General features: G+C 41.0%; 1 protein-coding gene across 1 annotated transcript in view; it reads left to right on the forward strand.

Annotated features, from left to right (window-relative positions):
• zc2hc1a (zinc finger, C2HC-type containing 1A) overlaps positions 1-21,873 on the forward strand; it is a 75,797-nt gene that overhangs the window by 47,392 nt on the left and 6,532 nt on the right. The window contains exons 6-8 of the mRNA XM_068032091.1: positions 2,839-2,938; positions 4,141-4,264; positions 21,154-21,267. Of these exons, the coding sequence (XP_067888192.1) occupies positions 2,839-2,938; positions 4,141-4,264; positions 21,154-21,267 (338 nt within the window). The remainder of the gene's footprint in view (positions 1-2,838; positions 2,939-4,140; positions 4,265-21,153; positions 21,268-21,873) is intronic.

Below are 21,873 nucleotides of genomic sequence, written 5' to 3' on the forward strand. Positions count from 1 at the left end.
AATCCACTGAAGATGCATGAATCCCAAGAGAGAAAAGTCTGCTGCAGAGAACAAGGTTTAAGAAGAATACTGGGCCCCAACGAAAAGCAAGATCTACCTACAATCAAGGACTCTACAGCGAGCTTGAAGAACCATAACAACTCTTCAGATATTGCCTCAAATTTATTTTTCTCTTTTCTGTCACTGTTTGCATATGTGTATCGCGTATGCATGCTAGCGTGGGCGCATCGTGTATCCGAAGGCGGCAACCGAATTAGAGTTTAAGTTTAATAAATTTCAACTTTTCTTCTTTAAACCTAAGAGAACCTGTTTGTGCTGGTTTCTTTGCCATATAATTGGAAAGCGGTTAACAGGATTCAGCAAGGGGGAGCTAAAAACAGTGTGTTTAAAATGAAACCCTGTTAGGGTTAGGCCAGGTGAAGGCTGAGAGGGACCCCCTCGACATCTTTCTCACCTAGTCGTAACAGTACTTAAAATGTTGCCAGTGCTCCATAAGTAGAAAAATCACATACCAGATTGCTGAGGGAAGTAGGGGTAGAAATTGCAGAAGTTCTGGCCACAATTTTCCAGTCTTTCTTGGATAAGGGAGTGGTGCCAGAGGACGGGAGAACTGAAAATGTTACATGTCTGTTCAAAAAAGGGGAGAGTGATAAATCTGGCAACTAGAGGCCAATCAGCCGAATGTCAGTGGTGGGGAAACTCTTAGAGACATTAATCTGGATAAAATGAATTGGCACGAGGAAAAGTATCGGTTAATAAACGAAAGCAAGCACTGATTTGTTGAAGGTAAATGGTGTTTGACTAGCGTGGTTGAGTTCTTTGATGAAGTAATGGATGAGGGTAGTACGGTTGATGAATATATGGACTTTCAAAAGGCATTTGATAAAGCACCACATAATAGCCTTGTTAACAAAATTGATACCCATGGGATTAAAGGGGCAGTGGCTGCGTGGATACAAAACTGGCTAAGGGACAGAAAGCAAAGTGTAGTGGTAGATGATTGTTTTACAGACTGGAGGGAAGTGTACAGTGGTGTCCCCCAAGGGTCAGTGTTGGGGTAGGAGGACATAAACTGGTAAAATAGGTGGACACATGGCAGATGACATTTTAATTTTCTATTTATTCATTTCATGGGATGTGGGCATCCCTGGCAAGGCCAGCATTTGTTGCCCATCCCTAATTGCCCTTGAAGATGGTGATGAGCTACGTTCTTGAACTGCTGCAATCTATCTGGTACTGCTACAGCCACAGTGCTGTTAGGGAAGGAGTTCCAGGATTTTGATCCAGTGACCGTGAAGGAGAGGCAGTTTATTTCCAAGTCAGGATGATGTATGGCTTGGAGGGAAAGATGCTGTTGTGGTGTTCCGAAGCGTCTCCTACCCATGTCCTACTGGGTAGAAGAGGTTGCGGGTTTGGAAGGTGCTGTCGAAGGAGGCAGGGAGAGTTGCTGTAGTGCAGCTTGTAGATGGTATACACTGCTGCCGCAAAGCATCGGTAGTGGATGGGCTGCCAATCAAGCGGGCTGCTTTGTCCTGGATGGTGTCGAGCTTCCTGTGTGTATTTGGAGCTGCAGTCACCCAGGCAAGTGGAGGGTATTCCATCATGTTCCTGCCTTGTGCCTTGTAGAAGGTGGACAGGCTTTGGGGAGTCAGGAGGTGGATTGCTAGCCACAGAATTCCCAGCCTCTGACCTACTCTTGTAGCTGCACTATTTATGTGGCTGGTCCAGTTCAGTTTCTGTTCAATGGAAACCTCCAGGATGATTGTGGGGGATTCAGCGATGGTAATGCTGTTGAATGTCAAGTGGAGATAGTTAGATTCTCTTATTGGAGATGGTCATTGCTTGGCACTTGTGTGGCATGAATGTAACTTGCCACATCTCAACCTAAGCCTGAATGTTGTCCAGGTCTTGCTGCATATGGACACAGACTACCTCAGTATCTGAGGAGTTGCGAATGGTACTGAACATTATACAATCATCGAACATCCCTACTTTTAGCCTTATGATGGAGGGAGGGTCATTGATGAAGCAGCTGAAGATGGTTGGACCTAGGACACTACCCTGAGGAACTCCTGCAGCAGCGTCCTGGAGCTGAGATGGTTGACCTGCACAAAAACAACCAGTTTAATGCGGAGAAGTGTGAAGGGATTCATTTTGGTAGGAAGAATGAGGACAAATTGAGGAGACTGCTAAAAAGGCATTTGGGATCCTCTTTATCATTAGAGTACAATAGGACGGAAGCTTTGCTAAAACTTTATAAAACATTGGTTAGGCCCCAGCTGGTCGTGTATTAGGGTCAATTCTGGGCACTACACTTTAGGAAGGATATCAAGGCCTTAGGGTGCAGAGGCGATTTGCTAGAATCATATCTGGATGAAAGACTTCAGGTATATGGAGAGACCAGAGTAGCTGGGGTGGTTCTTCCTTGAAGCAGAGAAGGTTAAGGGAAGATTTGTTAGAGGTATTCAAAATCTTTGAAGGCATTTGATAGAGTAAGGAAAAAGTGGTTCCAGTGGCAGAAGAACCAGAGGATCCAGATTTAAGGTAATTGGTAAAAGAACCTAAGGCAACATGATGAAATCAATTTTGCGCAGCAAGTTGTTATGGTCTAGAATGCATTACCTGAAAGTATAGTGGAAGCAGATTCAATAATAACACAAAGTCTAAATTTGTTGGACTACGGGGGGGGGGGTTGGTTGTGGAAAACATGGGTGTGGGACAAATTGAATTGCTTTTTCGAAGAGCTGGCACAGAGTTTAATGGGCTAAATGACCTCCTTCTGTGCTATATTATTCTATGATGTGTTAATAACTTTAATATGTCTTTATCAATATATAGTACAAGTCTCCAGTGCTTAAGAAGATTAACTCACCAGTGTCAATGTCTGGTGCATCGACACGGATTCCCCAGCCTTCTGTTGGTGGGAAAAGTGTAGCTGGTATGTGGATTTTTTTTCTTATGTATTTAGTTTTATTCAAACAGATGCTTCTGTTTTATTTTAGTGCAGGGTAAGGAGATCCAGCACTTTAAATGATACTGAAGTGGGTGGTGTGCTAGTGGTCCATAAACCTTAGCTGTTGCCAATTTATGCCTAAGGTCTCTGGACTTGGGTATGGGAGGTGTTTTGACATGGGACATGCAGAAACTCTTCCTATGTGAATAACATGATTGAAGTGAAGTAACTTGGCACAGATGGTATCCTATATGGGACCTTTTTCTTGTTTCAACCAGTTAGGCTAATTGTGAAAGAAAAATCAAGTCCTAAAAGTCTCTGGTTGAAAGCGTGCTTTTGCTTTCACAGAATGCGACTTTTTTAAGTTTGGAAATTACACCAGCGCACTGCGGAAATCATAATCACTTCGTCATTTACTGTAATTTTTAAATGAATATTTTTTCTACACATAGCATCTTTGTAAATCACTTGTGTTTAATATATCAATAATGTTTCTTGAATTCTGTAGCTTGAGCATTCGTTTTGCTTCTGAAGTCCATGTAGTGTCAAATTCCCATTGGCATTGAATCATCTATTGTTTTATATATACCTTCTTTGTTTAATAGTCATTGATAATTATGTTTGCTCTATTAGCTGTCCTCTTCAAGCAGATCATGCCGGCTCTGCATTCTAGCACATGTACCAAAATGGAGGTACCCATTTAGAAATGGATGGTGTTCTTTGAATTCAGTTAACAAATCGTCATACTCACCAAATAATGAGCATTTATAGGAAATATTGTAATTGTACGTGGACTAATGTGTCATTGTTATGTACTAACTATAAAAATGGTATTGCTGTGATTTAGCTGTGTGTTTACAATCTACAAACAACCGGTCATCTGGTACACGTTCTGGAAAAAGAAGTTTCACTTGTGCGGTTAGTTTCTATTTAAAAGTGCTGCAATTTTGGGACCGATTGTATCCTTTTCAGCGAAAATATATATTAAGTTTCATGTCAAAGATTGAAAGTTATTATCAGTCTCTTAATGGACATCTTGACGTGGATTATGTCATCAGTCTAAATCCTGTGCTACGGATGGGAAAATCATTGTGGTACATCAGTGTAAGCCATTCATCAGAAGCACTTGACTTGATTGAAACTGTAATAATTTAACCAAAAAAAAATATTCAGTGTTTTGTTGACAGGATTTTCTGCCACCAAAAGTAACCTATCAACAACCAATGAAAATAAAGTTCGAGATGGGTCACCAGTAAAACGGAGTTCATCTGGAGTTGGTAATATGACTGGAGCATTAATTCAACCAACTGGGTGAGGATGAATAGAGATTTATGTATGGGTATAAAATAGCCTCTATTTTGAGTTTGCCAATTTATTTTAAATTGATAGCAGACCTGGGTATTTAAATATTCCAGAAATTGAAATCAAATGGTTAGAACATTGGGCTACAACACTGCCCTTTTACCCCTGGATTGTAGGTTTGAATTGGGCAGGGCTTAATGAGACGAAAGCTATCTCTCTCTACCAAATGTAAGGTTCTTAAGTGAGTTTGGACAGCTACAGTCCCGTTTCCAGTGGAATGGAAATGCCACACTGGTGCAGTAAATGAGGTTGGAACCCAGCAAGACAGTTTAGTGCTATCTATCTAATCCTTAACATACCTGACCTTGGAGTATTTTATGTTGATACTGATCAAAGAAAACATGCACATTGCTCTCCTTGATGAGCATAAAATGATAATTTGCCTCATGCTTTGCTCTGGGAAGTTGCTTCAGTCTTTTCCTAGAGCTCTATCAGGCTAATTGCTATTGTACAATAACTGTTTATTTACACCGTTTCTAAGCATTTGTCTGTGAATCCTAATCAGTTCCATATTTGTGCAATTGCTCAAATTTTCCATAAGTTTTGGAAGAAAATTGTAGTCTTTTTCCACCAGAATTGAAGGTGCAAGTTTGCAGAACCCATACAAATTTGCTGGACCCACGAGAAGTAAATGGAAATTTTTAAAATCTATTTAATTATTTTCATTGGATAAAAATTGATATTTAAAGACTCAGCTAATTGCTAATTGTAGTTAAATTTTATCTGAATTACATTTACCATGAATATTGCCCCGAGTCTTGTGTAGTATCTTATTTAAAGTTTTTTTTTGGAAGTCCATATTAGTCGTATCCACTGCATTTCCTTTATCATTTTTGTTTCTTCAAATAATTTTCTAAAGTTGGTCAAGCATGACCTTTTGCCATTGGTCTGCAATTTTACAAAGTGCACTAGTCCATTTATCATTGGTGCTAGTCATGACAGATATATATGTTGTCTCTGCTGGTGTTTCTCTCCACAGGAGCCAAGTGGTTTAATCCCACTCCACTTGTTCCCCACATATCCGTTAATAGTCCTCTTTTTTTTTTCAAGCAACTATACAGTTCACTTTCAAACATGCCTTTAGATTTTGCTTTAACAATAGTTGCGACAGAGAATTTTACATTCTACCACCTTTTCCCCCACCCCCAATCTTCTCTTTAATTCTTTTTGTGATTATCTTAAATTGGTGCCCTTTCTAACTATTTTGCCAACTATCATGTTTCTGCTCAAATGGGCATGTTGGCTTAGAGGTTGAATGGCATCTCCTTGGATATACAGTTTTTTGTACATGTTTCTAAAATTTTACCCCTTTGAGAGATGGTGCAGGAAGGAGGGGTTCAGATTTTTGGGACATTGGGACCGGTTCTGGGGGAGGTGGGACTATTACAAATTGGACGGTCTACACCTGGGCCGGACTGGAACCAATGTCCTTGGAGGTGCTTTTGCTAACGCTGTTGGGGAGGGTTTAAACTAATGTGGCAGGGGGATGGGAACCAATTGAGGTCAGTTGACAGTATAGAGGTAGTAACAAAAGCCTGTAAGGAACTAGATAATGAAGTCAGTGTGACTAAGGGGAAGAGCAGGCAGGGAGCAGATGATGAATATAAAGGGACTGGTGGTCTGAGGTGCATTTGTTTCAATGCAAGAAGTGTAGTTGGTAAGGCAGATGAACTTAGGGCTTGGATTAGTACCTGGGAGTATGATGTTAATGCTATTACTGAGACTTGGTTGAGGGAAGGGCATGAATGGCAACTAAATATCCCAGGATATCGATGCTTCAGGCGGGATAGAGAGGGAGGTAAAAGGGGTGGAGGAGTTGCATTACTGGTCAAAGAGGATATCACAGCTGTGCTGAAGGAGGGCACTATGGAGGACTCGAGCAGTGAGGCAATATGGACAGAACTCAGAAATAGGAAGGGTGCGGTAACAATGTTGGGGCTGTACTACAGGCCTCCCAACAGCGAGTGTGAGATAGAGGTACAAATATGTAAACAGATTATGGAAAGATGTAGGAGCAACAGGGTGGTGGTGATAGGAGATTTTAATTTTCCCAACATTGACTGGGATTCACTTAGTGTTAGAGGTCCAGATGGAGCAGAATTTGTAAGGAGCATCCAGGAGGGTTTTCTAGAGCAGTATGTAAATAGTCCAACTCTGGAAGGGGCCATACTGGACCTGGTGTTGGGGAATGAGCCCGGCCAGGTTGTTGAAGTTTCAGTAGGGGACTACTTTGGGAATAGTGATCACAATTCCGTAAGCTTTAAAATACTCATGGAGAAAGACGAGAGTGGTCCTCAAGGAAGAGTGCTAAATTGGGGGAAGGCCAACTATATCAAAATTCGGCAGGAGCTGGGAAATGTAGATTGGGAGCAGCTGTTTGAAGGTAAATCCACATGTGATATGTGGGAGGCTTTTAAAGAGAGGTTGATTAGCGTGCAGGAGAGACATGTTCCTGTGAAAATGAGGGATAGAAATGGCAAGATTAGGGAACCATGGATGACAGGTGAAATTGTGAGACTAGCTAAGAGGAAAAAGGAAGCATACATAAGGTCTAGGCGGCTGATGAAAGACGAAGCTTTGAAAGAATATCGGGAATGTAGGACCAATCTGAAACGAGGAATTAAGAGGGCTAAAAGGGGTCATGAAATATCTTTAGCAAACAGGGTTAAGGAAAATCCCAAAGCCTTTTATTCATATATAAGGAGAAAGAGGGTAACTAGAGAAAGGATTGGCCCACTAAAGGACAAAGGAGGAATGTTATGCTTGGACTCAGAGAAAATGGGTGAGATTCTAAACGAGTACTTTGCATCGGTATTCACCGAGGAGAGGGACATGACGGATGTTGAGGTTAGGAACAGATGTTTGATTACTCTAGGTCAAGTCGGCATAAGGAGGGAGGAAGTGTTGGGTATTCTAAAGGGCATTAAGGTGGACAAGTCCCCAGGTCCGGATGGGATCTATCCCAGGTTACTGAGGGAAGCGAGAGAGGAAATAGCTGGGGCCTTAACAGATATCTTTGCAGCATCCTTAAACACGGGTGAGGTCCCGGAGGACTGGAGAATTGCTAATGTTGTCCCCTTGTTTAAGAAGGGTAGCAGGGATAATCCAGGTAATTATAGACCGGTGAGCCTGACGTCAGTGGTAGGGAAGCTGCTGGAGAAGATACTGAGGGATAGGATCTATTCCCATTTGGAAGAAAATGGGCTCATCAGTGATAGGCAACATGGTTTTGTGCAGGGAAGGTCATGTCTTACCAACTTAATAGAATTCTTTGAGGAAGTGACAAAGTTGATTGATGAGGGAAGGGCTGTCGATGTCATATACATGGACTTCAGTAAGGCGTTTGATAAGGTTCCCCATGGCAGGCTGATGGAGAAAGTGAAGGCGCTTGGGGTCCAAGGTGTACTAGCTAGATGGATAAAGAACTGGCTGGGCAACAGGAGACAGAGAGTAGCAGTAGAAGGGAGTTTCTCAAAATGGAGACGTGTGACCAGTGGTGTTCCACAGGGATCCGTGCTGGGACCACTGTTGTTTGTGATATACATTAATGATTTGGAGGAAAGTATAGGTGGACTGATTAGCAAATTTGCAGACGGCACTAAGATTGGTGGAGTAGCAGATAGTGAAGGGGACTGTCAGAGAATACAGCAGAATATAGATAGATTGGAGAGTTGGGCAGAGAAATGGCAGATGGAGTTCAATCAGGGCAAATGCGAGGTGATGCATTTTGGAAGATCCAATTCAAGAGTGAACTATACAGTAAATGGAAAAGTCCTGGGGAAAATTGATGTCCAGAGAGATTTGGGTGTTCAGGTCCACTGTTCCCTGAAGGTGGCAACGCAGGTAAATAGTGGTCAAGAAGGCATACGGCATGCTTTCCTTCATCGGACGGGGCATTGAGTACAAGAGTTGGCAGGTCATGTTACAGTTGTATAGGACTTTGGTTCGGCCACATTTGGAATACTGCGTACAGTTCTGGTCGCCACATTATCAAAAGGATGTGGATGCTTTGGAGAGGGTGCAGAGGAGGTTCACCAGGATGTTGCCTGGTATGGAGGGCGCTAGCTATGAAGAGAGGTTGAGCAGATTAGGATTATTTTCATTAGAAAGACGGAGGTTGAGGGGGGACCTGATTGAGGTGTACAAAATCATGAGAGGTATAGACAGGGTGGATAGCAAGAGGCTTTTTCCCAGAGTGGGGGTTTCAATTACTAGAGGACACGAGTTCAAAGTGAAAGGGGAAAAGTTTAGGGGGGATATGCGTGGAAAGTTCTTTACGCAGAGGGTGGTGGGCACCTGGAACGCATTGCCAGCGGAGGTGGTAGATGCGGGCACGATGGAGTCTTTTAAGATGTATCTAGACAGATACATGAATGGGCAGGAAGAAAAGAGATACAGAACCTTAGAAAATAGGCGACATGTTTAGAGAGAGGATCTGGATCGGCGCAGGCTTGGAGGGCTGAAGGGCCTGTTCCTGTGCTGTAATTATCTTTGTTCTTTATCCCCAAGTGCTTTACAAAGTCTCAGCAGAATGAGTGAAAATTATCGTTAACTTGCCATACAAATTGCGGCTCTGATATCATTGTATTGAACAATGCCTACTGTAGAGGTTCCTTCCCAACTCTCAGGCTACATCTTATACCCAGATCCAGGGAGGTTATAATGATGTTTGATTTTTGAGAGGGATGGTTGTTGGATTCAAACTTACCCTTTTTTGTTGTTGACATAATATGTTGGTCAAACATCTCTGCTGTTGAAGATTCTCTTGCCAAATGGGAACAGTTCAGTTGGCTAACTCCATGTCATGTGTTATTGATCTCATTTGTCTGACCAAGGGTTGAAGCCCAGATCCATTTTTGTGTGTGTATGTCACAGAATTTTAAAAGATCTGCTCCGTCTGAATCTGAATGTGTGATCTTGGGTTTCTGTCATGGAATGTTGTGCTTAGGCACCTTCATTTCATCTTGCAGGGTTAGCTTTAGTTATTCATTGGACTTAATTGATTTAATACTCTGACTAAATAGTTCCTGAATGTTCCATGGGTTTCTGCCTTAAATATTTTCTCAATTTAATTTAGGACACATTAGTTTATTTTCCTCCTTATCTGACTGCAAACAGATCAGAATTAGAGCCTTAAATATGCAAAATCAACTCTATAAAAGTTGGCTGTTATTTGTTCCTTTATGTCTCTCACACAATTATGATGAGAGCTCAAAAACGTGAAACATTAACTGTTTCTATCTACACAGATGCTGCCTGACCTGAGTATTTCCAGCATTTTCTGTTTTTATTAAACTTGTGTTGAACCTTGGTTAGACCAAACTTACAGTAGTGTGCACAGTTCTGATCTCCACATTATTCAAAGGATACAGAGGCATTGGAGAGTGTGTAAAAAGAGATTCACAATGCTACCAGAATTGAGACAGTTTGTGGTATCAGAAAAAGGTTGAACAGGCTGGGCCTCTTCTCAAAAGGAGAAAGTTGAGGGAGTGACCTAAACTTCAAAATTACGAAGGGGTTTGTTAGAGTAGACATAGAGGAGATAATTTCACTTGTAGGGAGACATAAACTTGGGAAAATATGAGATAGTTACCAATAAATAGAATAGAGAATTCAGGAGAAACTTCTTTACCTAAAGAGTGGTAAGAATATGGAACTCACTACTGCAAGGAGTAGATGAGGCAAATAGCGTAGGTTCATTTAAGGGGAAACTAGATAAGCACATGAGGGATGAAAGGTGTACAAGAATATGCTGATGGAGTTAGGTGAAGAGGGCTGGGATAAGCTTGTGTGGAACATAAATGTCAGCCTAGACAGTGGTGCTAAATCACCAGTTGTGCAGTAAATTCTATGTAATGGTACTGACACGGCCTTTGTGAAAAGCATTTGTCTTTAACCTCCCCTCAATCCTATGGATTTAGACAGCATTCTCCTTGAGTACTGGACTATATCATACAAACAATGACTAGTTGTTTCATCTTGTCCAGAAATGTAGAACCAGAGGACCCACTCTGCTTAAAGGAGGTTAAATTCAAAACTATTTTGGAAACATTTCAGTTAATGAGTGGTTAAACCTATAGGGTATAGTCTCCTGAGGGAGATGTGGTTGTAAATGCACTTGCTGTAAATTGGAGCAGATTTAAAAAAAAAAAAAATTCAGCGGCAGTGTTTGTTTATAGGTGCTTTCGATGTGGTTGGTTTTGATTGTTTCTGTTTGTAAATATGAAATAAGAAAGGAGATAGTAAGTGCAGCCAAAAGCAATTTATATTGATTCATTCAAAAGCAAATTAGATTTCATTCATACAATAATGGCGTTTATTATTTTATCATGTGACACCTAGGATGGTAGATGGTGATTTAGATGGGTCTTGCTCTTTTTCTGTCTTGCAATTCCTACTATTTCTGTGAATATTTATAGTTGTGTTTACTCCTGTAGTTCTTACTTGCTCTCTTTTGTTCAGCGCTACTTTGTTTTCAGGTGTTGGAAACGTAAAGTGCTCAGACAGTGACGCTCAAGTCCCCGAAGTGCAATTCACGTGAAATAGCATCATGCAGTTAGGTTTTATCAGAGGAAACTTGTTAATTTGGCAGTGTCCCAGTAGTTTGTGATGAGCTACAGCTGGAAATCTGTGCCCTACTGCAGTTACCGCATGCATGGCAAATATTCAAAGGACAGCAATGCAGGCTGAGTGCTTTGCATGGGAAACCCATCAATGTGCAAGAGGATGTCAGGAAACACTTAGTGGCATATATAGTCTGCCAGTCTACTTGAAATAAGATATTGGTAAGTTGTCTTCCTGATTTTCTTCAGGTTTGTAAACCTCTTTAATTTGATGACACTATCTCTGGTTGATTGAGATCAGATGTGCTGCATTGCTTCATGCCTGGCACTATTGGCCATTCTCCTCTGCGTGGGTGCTGTGAAGTGTCATAAGTCAACATTTCTCTGTCACTTCTTCAAGAAGCACCTCAAATACATGGGTTGAGCCATCGCAGATGTTCATCAAATGGCTGATGGCCATATACCCAGTATGGTGAACTGGCCACTGAGTCACAATCTGCTAGATACCTCCTCCACAAGGACACATGCAAGCAAGATATTAAGATGGTGGACATTGACATAGGCAACTGGGAGATAGCTGTCGATGGCCAGGACCTCTGGAAGCTGAATCAGAAGATGTGAGGAGCAACGGAAAGCTCAGCTGGCTAAGAAAAGGGCCCAGAGAAAACCGAGGCCAGCGAATCCTTCATATTCTCAGCCCCCTACCTTTATCTCCAGCAAGTGCAGCAGAAGCTGCCATGCCTGATGGGGGCTCCTGAGCCACACCAGTTGATGTTTATCACAATTGACCACCAAGGCGCAAAACATCATCTCACATGATGGACAGCTGCCAGAAACGTGGGTCCTCAATGCTTTTCTGTAATGAGTAAATATTTTAGAAGAAGAGTGTTGTTTCCAAGAAAAGTCACTTTCTTTTAAATAGCTTATGTCATGCACTGTACCTGCTCCCAAATGTACAAATCCTTGTGACTTGAGAGCTCACTGTAAACATTCCAGGGTCAGGTGCAGGCAGTTAGGGTGAGCTCTTATAATCTTCTAGTCCCATGCATGGCCATCGTGGAAAAATCTACCTAAAGTTGTAAGTTAAGCAGAAATATATTTTATTTTTGAAAGTTATATGGCTACTTCATGTAAAAGTTTACTTAATTTAACTTGTGCCAGTGCTCTTGTTCAGTAGATTGTGATTGAATAGATGCAGAGATGCTATTTTCTCTTGTGGGGGAATCCAGAGGTGGGGTGGGGGGTGGTTTGCGGATGTAAGCTAGGCCATTTAGGAGTGAAATCAAGACCAAGGTAGACAGATTTTTACTAGCTAAGTGTATCGTTAAGTATGGATCAAAGGTGGGTAGGTGGATTTGAGGTACAGATCAGCCATGATCTAATTCCATTGAAGCAGCACAGGCTTGAGGGGCTGAATGGCCTACTTCTGATCCTTTACCTGTAGAGTATAAATTTGAAAGTGAACAAGATTTGCAGTTAGTGATGGCAGTAAATGGATAGGAAATAATTATATACAAGGTACAAAAATAAATAAGGAAGGGGCATAACTTGTACATTTCTGTGCAAGACTTGGAAAAACCTATTTATGCTTGGCTTTAATTGCAGGATTGGGATGGAGGCGAGTCGTGGTATTTAAATCTAAATTTGTCAATGTAGTTTCGGGGAATTTTTAAAACCCCTCACTGTAGTTTGTGGAACCTTGCTGCGCACAAAACGGTTGCCACTTTATCCCACAGAACCGCACCAGATAATTAATCCTATGCGAGGAACTTTGGGACATTCAAAAGACCGGAGAATGCTGAATTGATGCAAATCTTTTTGTCTTTAGGAAGAGTCAGTATCAGTGCAAACTACAGGGGATTAATGGCAATTTTTTATTACATTCTGTAATGTAGCTAAGAATCTTACAGAGGGCACTGTCTGGCCTGCTGAATGTAAAAGCTATAGAATTACTACAGAGTAATGTGTTAAACTGACGGAGGTAGTGGTGAGGGGGGAAATGACATGGGAGGGATGGGATTGGGGTTAATATATTAGCATGGATTGTAGATTGCTTAACAGATGGAAGTAGGAATAAACGGGACATTTTCAGGTTGGCAGGCTAGCGAGGTGCCACAAGGATTAGTGCTTGGGCCGCAGCTATTTACAATCTATATCAATGATTTAGATGAGGGGACTGAGTGTTATGTATCCAAATTTACTGACGGTACAAAGTTAGGTGGGAAAGTAAGTGGTGAGGATGCAAAGTAACTGCAGAGGGATAAAGACAGGTTGGATAAGTGGGCAAGAACGTGGCAGATGGAATATAATGTGGTGAAGTGTGAAGTTATTCACTTTGGTAGGAAAAATGAAAAAGCAGAATATTTCTGAATGATGAGAGATTGGAAAATGTTTGCATTCAGAGGGACCTGGATATCCTTGTATATGAATCACAAAGTTAACATGTACCTTCTCAAGGGCAACTAGGAGATGGGCAATAAATGTTGGCCTTGTCAGCGATGCTCACATCCCATGGTTGAATTTTTAAAAAGGTACAACAAGCAATTAGGAGGTTAAATGATCTGTTGGCTTTTGTTACAAAGGGATTGGAGTAAATGTGTTACTACAATTGATACAAAGTTAGGTGGGAGGAGGATACCAGTAAGCTGCAAAAGGATTTAGACAAGTTAAATGACTGGATGAGAAGGTGACTGATGGAATATAATGTGGAGAAGTGTGAAGTTATCCACTTTGTTTGGAAAAATAGAAAACAATTTTTTTTAAATGCTGAGAGACTAGGAAATGTTGATATTCAGAGGGACCTGGGTGTACTTGTTAACTTTCTATAATTTGTATACATGCAGGTACAGCAAGCAATTAGGAAAGCAAATGGTATGTTGGCCTTTATTACAAAAGAATTAAGAGTAGAAGTATAAAGAAGTCTTACTACCATTATAAAGGACTTCGGTAAGACCATATCTGGAGCACTGTGTATTGTTTTGATCTGCTTACCTAAGGAAGGATATGCTCGCCTTTGAGGGAGTGCAATGTGGGTTTATTAAACTGATTCTTGGGATGAGGGGATTGTGCTACAAGGAGAAATTAAGTAAGCCAGGCCTGTATTCTTGAGTTCAGAAGAATGTGAGGTGATCTGATTGAAACATAAAATTCTTAAGGGGTTTGACAGGGTAGATGCTGGGAGAATGCTTCCCTTGGCTGGGAGGCCTCAGACTAGGTCACAATTTTAAAATAAGGGGTCAATCATTTAAGACTGATGAGTAGAAATCTCTTCACTCAAAGGGTTGTGAACCTTAGCCCTCTGAGGTAGGGAATTCCTATGGATGCTCATTAATATATTCAAGCCAGTGAGCAATAAATTTTGGGGTATTCAGGGAATCAAGGAGCTATCTAAGGGAAAATATTATAGATGGTTAGGTTGGGCCTTTTTGATAACTTCTCCAGTGCAGAAGCATTGGTGCCAGGTGTAATGCCCATTGCTTTACCTACTGAGATGCGAAAGTTCAAGACATCATGAGTCAAGACTGGAATACTGCTGGTATGTAGGGCCCATGCATTTACCAACTAAGCAATCGGCAAATCCCAATTTAAAAAAATCTCTGGAAATAATTCTTAAAAATTCTTTTTGTTTTGTAAATCAGGGACAAATTAGAGGAGGATGCAAGAAAAAATAATTTATTTATTTCCAATTACCTTAATTTTTCTTGCTGGAATATTGTTCCGTGCATGATGGGAGCTCTCTGCAATCTTGTCCACATGGCTATTCTTCATTCATTGCAGGCTATTTGAATGTGAGTAAAATCACTGCTAAGTGCAAATTTATTCTCTGCCAAAGTCTAAACATGTACTTCCCTGCAGTCATTTAAATCCAGTTAGGAGAATGAGCCCTAGATCTTTTTCTTTGCCCAACTCCCCCACTGCGCTCATGTTGGCTCAGTACAGACAGAAATCAAATTCTTTTCTGACTCATTGTTCAACTAAATGATGCATTTACTCATGAGTAATTGGCGCAGGTCTGGGAAAACAAATTTAAAGCCCAAATTATTTACTTTGGTGTAAATTATTTGAAACTTTGTTCATTGTTTGCAAATCTCCATGTTTATTATCTATGGTTTTATTACTCTGGCAATCATAAGCCAGGAGTATAATCATTTTTCAAAAGTGCCATTTCTTTTACCCAATTCAAAATTATACATATTAGAAATACAAAAGACAGATTTGACATGATAAAGAACAAAATGTTTTCTCTATTTTGTTTTTTTTACTGGCAGGTTTTTAGTGGAATTGCAGTTTTGGTGATTATATGGCTAGCAATCTCCTGGTTGAGGCATATGCCTTTTAGATTCTTGATTACTAAAATTTATGGCTTTTCATAATATGTATTTTTATTCAAGACTTATAGGGGTAGAGTTTCCACTTTGGGTGCAATCAGGGCACAAATTGCACTAGTTTTTCAAATTGGTTTCATGGTTCAAGTTTCCACTCAAACTCTTCTGCAAAATCACAAACTTAAAATCTTCCATGAGCCAGTGCAATTGGGCAGCATTTTAGAATGTAATTTTTTTTGCATTAAAAAAAAATTGTCTATAGTTGAGACTGGTAACTTGGTACCAGTGCAAGCGGTTGATACAGTTGAAAATGTGTTTGGCCGGAACAGTGGGCGGACAGGAGCCGGACTCCGACGTAAATGTCGGTGTCGATCCCGCTTCCACCCAGCCTGGGGATCCGTCCTGTATTTTACGGATTCCCAGGCTTTAATTGGCCCGAGGCGGGACTTCCACCCATTTGAGGGAGGAGGTCCCGCCTCAATGAGCTGCCGGCCAATCAGCGGGCCAGCAGCTCTTAGTCTCAGCAGCACCACCGGGAGCGGTGGCCACTGCTGGGACTGCAGTCCAGCCGACCGAGGAGGATACCAAGGAGCCGGGACTGAAGGTCAGTTTGGGTTGCCTCACCAGGGGAATCGGTGAGGCTAGGGTGGTCGTTTGGGGGGAGGGATTTGTGCCCAATTGCGTCCCCGGCACACCTGCTCGCAATGGGTAAAGTACCCGTGGAGGCGGGTGAGGGCCCTTAAGTGGCTGTTAAGTGGCCACTTAAGGGTCTTGATTGGCCTCGGGCGGGCAGGCCGCTTCCCAACCCCCCACCCCCCCCCTCGCCGGACCTCCGTAAACTTGGTCGGAGGCGGAATCGGGGCGGTTAGGCCTCCCGTGCCTGCCACTCAATTTTATGTCGCCCCCACACCACCATCCGACCTGCTGGGGCGGTGTAAAATTCCAGTCTTTGTGACTAATCCACCACTTATGAGATCACAAATGACATTTAAAAAAAAAAACTATACAGAATCATTTACTAGTTTCATTGGTTACATATTTTTGAATACTTAAAAGTTTTTTAAAAGGTGATTATTAATGTCCCTTCGCTTAAATAAAGCTTATAAGAGCCTCCTCAGAGGCATTCAAGAAGGAAACTTGCCACGGTGATTGATTCAATCTGGGGCTATGGCCAGTTTTTTAAAACTAGTGCAAAAGATCATGGAAAGTTGATTTGCACTGAAAAAAACAGTACATCCTGGTAGAAACTCAGCCCATAATGTATTATAACTAAATTAACCATCCATATTCATAGTTAAATATTGATGGTTATGAAGATAGGTTAATGGATACCATATTTGCAAAGTACATGTAATAGAGCTGTGCACATTATGCAAACATATATTTTGAGCACAAAAATACGATATCCGTAGAAGTATTTAACTTTTTGATGTATCGGTATGAGTTTTGATTAAATAAAAACTGAATTTTCTCAATCTCATTACTTTGGGGAAAAAAATGAAATGCAACTATTTAGCTTTGGGAAATTTATATTACTGAATCATAGTGAATTCAAATTTAGCAAAGTTCTATTTCATTTGCAGCTTTGTGCCAAGCATCTATAATCAGCAAATCATTGTTCATTAATCAAAAATTTCAGAAAAGCATTATTTTCTGTTGCCTTTTTTGTCTGCAAGATAAAGGATGTTAATACTGGCGAATGAAGCACAATTTTTCCATTCCAGGCACCCAGTGTAAGCATGAACCACTCCAAAAACAGCTCTGTGGACTTTGCCCAGCAACATACCACTCTTATAGTCTCTCCGAGGAAGATGGTTGGCCGTAGCAGCTCTATCTTTAAAATTCATTCCCAGCCCTTCTCCATGCTTCTTTCAATATCCCTACTTCCGAGCTAAATGTGCATTTACCTTATAAATACTTGTTATTTCTACATATATGGCATTCCACACTATTTTTCCCTCCATTTTGTTTTAACTTGATTAATGCTGATTTTTATATTGTCACCTTGATCAAAATTCCCCGACCAGAGGGAAGAATTATTCCCTATCTGCCTCGATCAATTCATCTCACTATTTTAAACACCTAAACTGCTTAGCCTCCTTATCTCTGGGGGCATATTAGCCCCCAAAATTTACCCAGGCTCTTATCTGGAATTAATCCTGATAACTACTAGACTTTCTTCAGTACAATTTTCCACACACTACTTCAAATAGCTAGCACGCTCCATAAATTGCCAATTGAGTAACAAACATTGACACAAGTCTGGTGCTTTGGGTCCACGTTATTTACCTAAGGTTTGGGCAGTCTCAGCCCTATTCTATTTGGAATAGGATTCTTACATTTTATGCAAACATTTTGAATTTGATAGAAGCTCAAGAAAAGGGATCAACAAGCCTTAAGGCATTGTGCCTTAATGTGCGGAGCATTCGCAATAAAGTGGATGAATTAATCGCGCAAATAGATGTAAAAGGATATGATATAGTCCAGATCACTGAGACATGGCTGCAGGGCGACCAGGGATGGGAAATGAACATCCAGGGATATTTAGTATTTAGGAAGGACAGACAAAAAGCAAAAGGCGGTGGAGTTGCGTTGCTGGTTAAAGAGGAAATTAACGCAATAGTGAGGAAGGATATTAGCTTTGATGATGTGGAATCTGTATGGGTAGAGCTGAGAAACACTGAGGGGCAAAAAACGTTAGTGGGGGTTGTATATAGACCCCCAAACTGTAGTGGTGATTTTGGGAATGGCATTAAACAGGAAATTAGAGACGCATGCGATAAAGGAACATCTGTAATTATGGGTGACTTTAATCTGCATATAGATTGGGCAAATCAAATTAGTCACAATACTGTAGAGGAGAAATTCATGGAGGGTATACGGGATGGTTTTCTGGACCAATACGTTGAGGAACCAACTAGAGAACAGGCCATCCTAGACTGGGTATTGTGTAATGAGAGGGGAATAATTGACAGTCTAGTTGTGCAAGACCCCTTGGGGATGAGCGACCATAATATGATAGAATTCTTCATCAAGATGGAGAGTGATGTAGTTGATTCTGAGACTAGGGTCCTCAAACTTAATAAAGGAAACTAAGAAGGTATGAGGTGTGAGTTGGTATGATGGATTGGGAAACGTTACTTAAAGGGATGAGGCAATGGCAAACATTTAAAGAGCGCATGGATGAACTGCAACAATTGTTTATTCCTGTCTTGGGCAAAAGTAAAACGGGAAATGTAGCCAAACCATGGCTTACCAGGGAAATTAGAGATAGCATTAGATCCAAGGAAGAGGCATACAAATTTACCAGAAAAAGCAACAGACCTGAGTATTGGGAGCAGTTTAGAATTTAGCAAAGGAGGACCAAGGGATTGATTAAGGAGGGGGAAATAGAGTACGAGAGTAAGCTTGCGGGGAACATAAAAATTGACTGTAAAAGTTTCTATAGGTATGTGAAGAATAAAAGATTGGTGAAGACAAATGTAGGTGTCTTACAGTCAGAAACGGGAATTTATTATGGGGGACAAAGAAATGGCTGACCAACTAAATGCATAAATAAAAACAAGAAATGCTGGAACCACTCAGCAGGTCTGGCAGCATCTGTGGAAAGAGAAGCAGAGTTAATGTTTCGGGTCAGTGACCCTTCTTCGGAACATACTTTGGTTCTGTCTCACAAAGGAGGACACAAATATTGTACCAGAAATGTTGGGGAATACAGGGTTTAGTGAGAGGGAGGAACTGAAGGAAATCAGTATTAGTAGAGAAATGGTGTTGGGGAAATTGATGTGATTGAAAGCCGATAAATCCCCAGGGCCTGATAATCTACATCCCAGAGTACTTAAGGAAGTGGCCCTAGAAATAGTGGATGCATTGGTGGTCATCTTCCAAGATTCTATAGACTCTGGAATAGTTCCTACAGATTGGAGGGTAGCTAATGTAACCCCACTATTTAAAAAGGAAGGGAAAGAGAAAACCGGGAATTATAGACCAGTCAGCCTGACGTCGGTAGTGGGGAAAATTCTAGAGTCCATGATCAAAGATTTTATAGCAGAGCAGTTGGAGAACAGTGGTAGAATCGGACAGAGTCAGCATGGATTTACGAAAGAGAAATCATGCTTGACAAATTTACTAGAATTCTTCAAGGATGTAACTAGTAGTGTTGATGAGGGGGAGCCAGTGGATGTGGTTTATTTGGACGGCTTTCAACAAAGTCCCACATAAGAGATTAACGTGTAAAATTGAAGCGCATGGGATTGGGGGTAGTGTATTGCGATGGATAGAAAATTGGTTGGCAAACAGGAAACAGAGTAGGAATAAACGGGTCATTTTCCGAATGGCAGGCAGTAGTGGGGTACCGCAGGGATCGGTGCTAAGGCCCCAGCTATTTACAATATATATTAATGATTTAGATGAGGGAACTAAATGTCATATCTCCAAATTTGCAGATGATACAAAACTGGGTGGGAGGGTGAGTTGTGAGGAGGATGCAGAGAGGCTTCAGGGTGATTTGGACAAGTTGAGTGTGTGGGCAAATGGATGGCAGATGCAGTATGATGTAGATAAATGTGAGGTTATCCACTTTGGTAGCAAAGACAGGAAGGCAGATTATTATCTGAACGGCTATAAACTGAGAGGAATATGCAACGAGACCTGGGTGTTCTTGTACACCAGTCACTGAAGGTAAGCATGCAGGTGCAACAGGCAGTAAAAAAGGCAAATGGTATGTTAGCCTTCATAGTGAGAGGATTAGAGTACAGGAGCAGGGATGTCTTGCTACAATTATACAGGGCATTGGTGAAGCTACACCTGGAATATTGTGTGCAGTTTTGGTCTCCTTATCTGAGGAAGGATGCTCTTGCTACAGAGGGAGTGCAGCGAAAGTTTACCAGACTGATTCCTGGGATGGCGGGACTGATGTATGATGAGAGATTGAGTCGTTTCGGATTATATTCGCTGGAGTTCAGAAGAGTGAGGGGGGATCTCATAGGAACCTATAAATTGTAACAGACTTGACAGGGTAGATGCAGGAAGGATGTTCCCGATGGTTGGGGAGTCCAGAACCAGGGGTCATAGCCTAAGGATACAGGATAAACCTTTCAGGACTGAGATGAGGAGAAATTTCTTCACCCAGAGAGTGGTGAGCCTGTGGAATTCGCTCCCGCAGAAAGCAGTTGAGGCCAACATATTGTATGTTTTCAAGAAGAAGTTAGATATAGCTGTTGGGGCAAAAGGGATCAAAGGATATGGCGGGAAAGTGGGAACAGATTACTGAGCTGGATGATCAGCCATGATCATAATGAATGGCGGAGCAGGCTCGAAGGGCCGAGTGACCTACTCTTGCTCCTATTTTCTATGTTTCTATAAGATGTGTAGATGGATAACTCGTGGTTCTTTTAGGTGTACAAGTTGGAACACCAGAGCCTATCCAAATAAAACCAGAAAATGCTGGAAATATTCAGCAAGTCAGGCAGCATTTGTGGAGAGAGAAACAGAGCTAACGTTTTAGGTCAATGACCTTTCATCAGTACATCAGAAGAAATTTAATAAGTCTTTCACAGCCATGTTCTCTAATTAGTGTCTTACAGTGCAAGTTGAATTTGGGACTCTGTTTGCCATACCATCAATACAGAGCCACCTTTATTTTTCAGTCCCAACTCCAGAACGCCTTGGGACGTTTTATAACGTTAAAGGCGCTATATAAATATAACTTGTTATATGGAAGCTAAGATGCTGGCATACTGGAGCATTGTAAAGGGATTTATATATAGAACCTGTCCAGGGAATGCTTCATGTTGATGTTTGATGTAAAAACTGCAACAGAATTACATTCCTCAAACGATTGTCCTTACATTTTTCTCACTATCATAAAATTAAGTCTATTATGCTTTACACTTTTTATTCATAAATAATTATGAACTTGTGTTTTTTGACAAATGTATTTTATTTTCAGAGGTTTGTCCAGTAACATCAGGTCTCGAACGCTAACACCTTCCAGTGGAGCTAGGAATGTTGCTGCAACAATCTCAGTGAACAAAAAGACGTACAATGCTGAGAATTACATAAGGTGGTATTCTGTAACTTGAAAAGAAGGAAACTGTTCTATTGGAACTATTTTATTTAAATTTATTTTATACCCTGAATAAAATACAGTGAGAATTCACTTTTAGCTGATGGTTTTTACTTGGAATTCAATGCGTTTGCCATGTTTCACTTTTTCATGAAATTGATTTGTGAAATTTTGAATATTTTGGAGAGGTGAAGAGAATACAGTATATACTTTGTCTTTATAATTTGTATACTTCAAAAAATGCTATAATTTCAAAATTTCTAGGATTTTCTTTTTTTATTTGTTGATATTTGAGATATGAAAAACTCTGATAAGGTTGGCACTTATTGCTCATCCCAAATTACCCTGAGAAGGTGGTGGTGTGCATTACAGAACTGCTACTGCCCATGTACTATGGTGCTACCACAATGATTTTCAGCATTGGTGTTGGGTCGGGAAATCTAACATTTGTAGCAAGCAACAATTAAAGAACAGCACTATTTGTTCAAGTAAGGATGGCATGTGACTTGGAGATGTCCCTATGATCTTGCTTCTTGCTGCTTTTTTCAAGTATAGTATTTCAAGAATTGATATGAATCTGTTTTGAAGTGTGCACCTCAGGTT

Source organism: Heterodontus francisci, chromosome 5 (genome assembly GCF_036365525.1).
Source record: "Heterodontus francisci isolate sHetFra1 chromosome 5, sHetFra1.hap1, whole genome shotgun sequence".
Classification (NCBI taxonomy): domain Eukaryota; kingdom Metazoa; phylum Chordata; class Chondrichthyes; order Heterodontiformes; family Heterodontidae; genus Heterodontus; species Heterodontus francisci.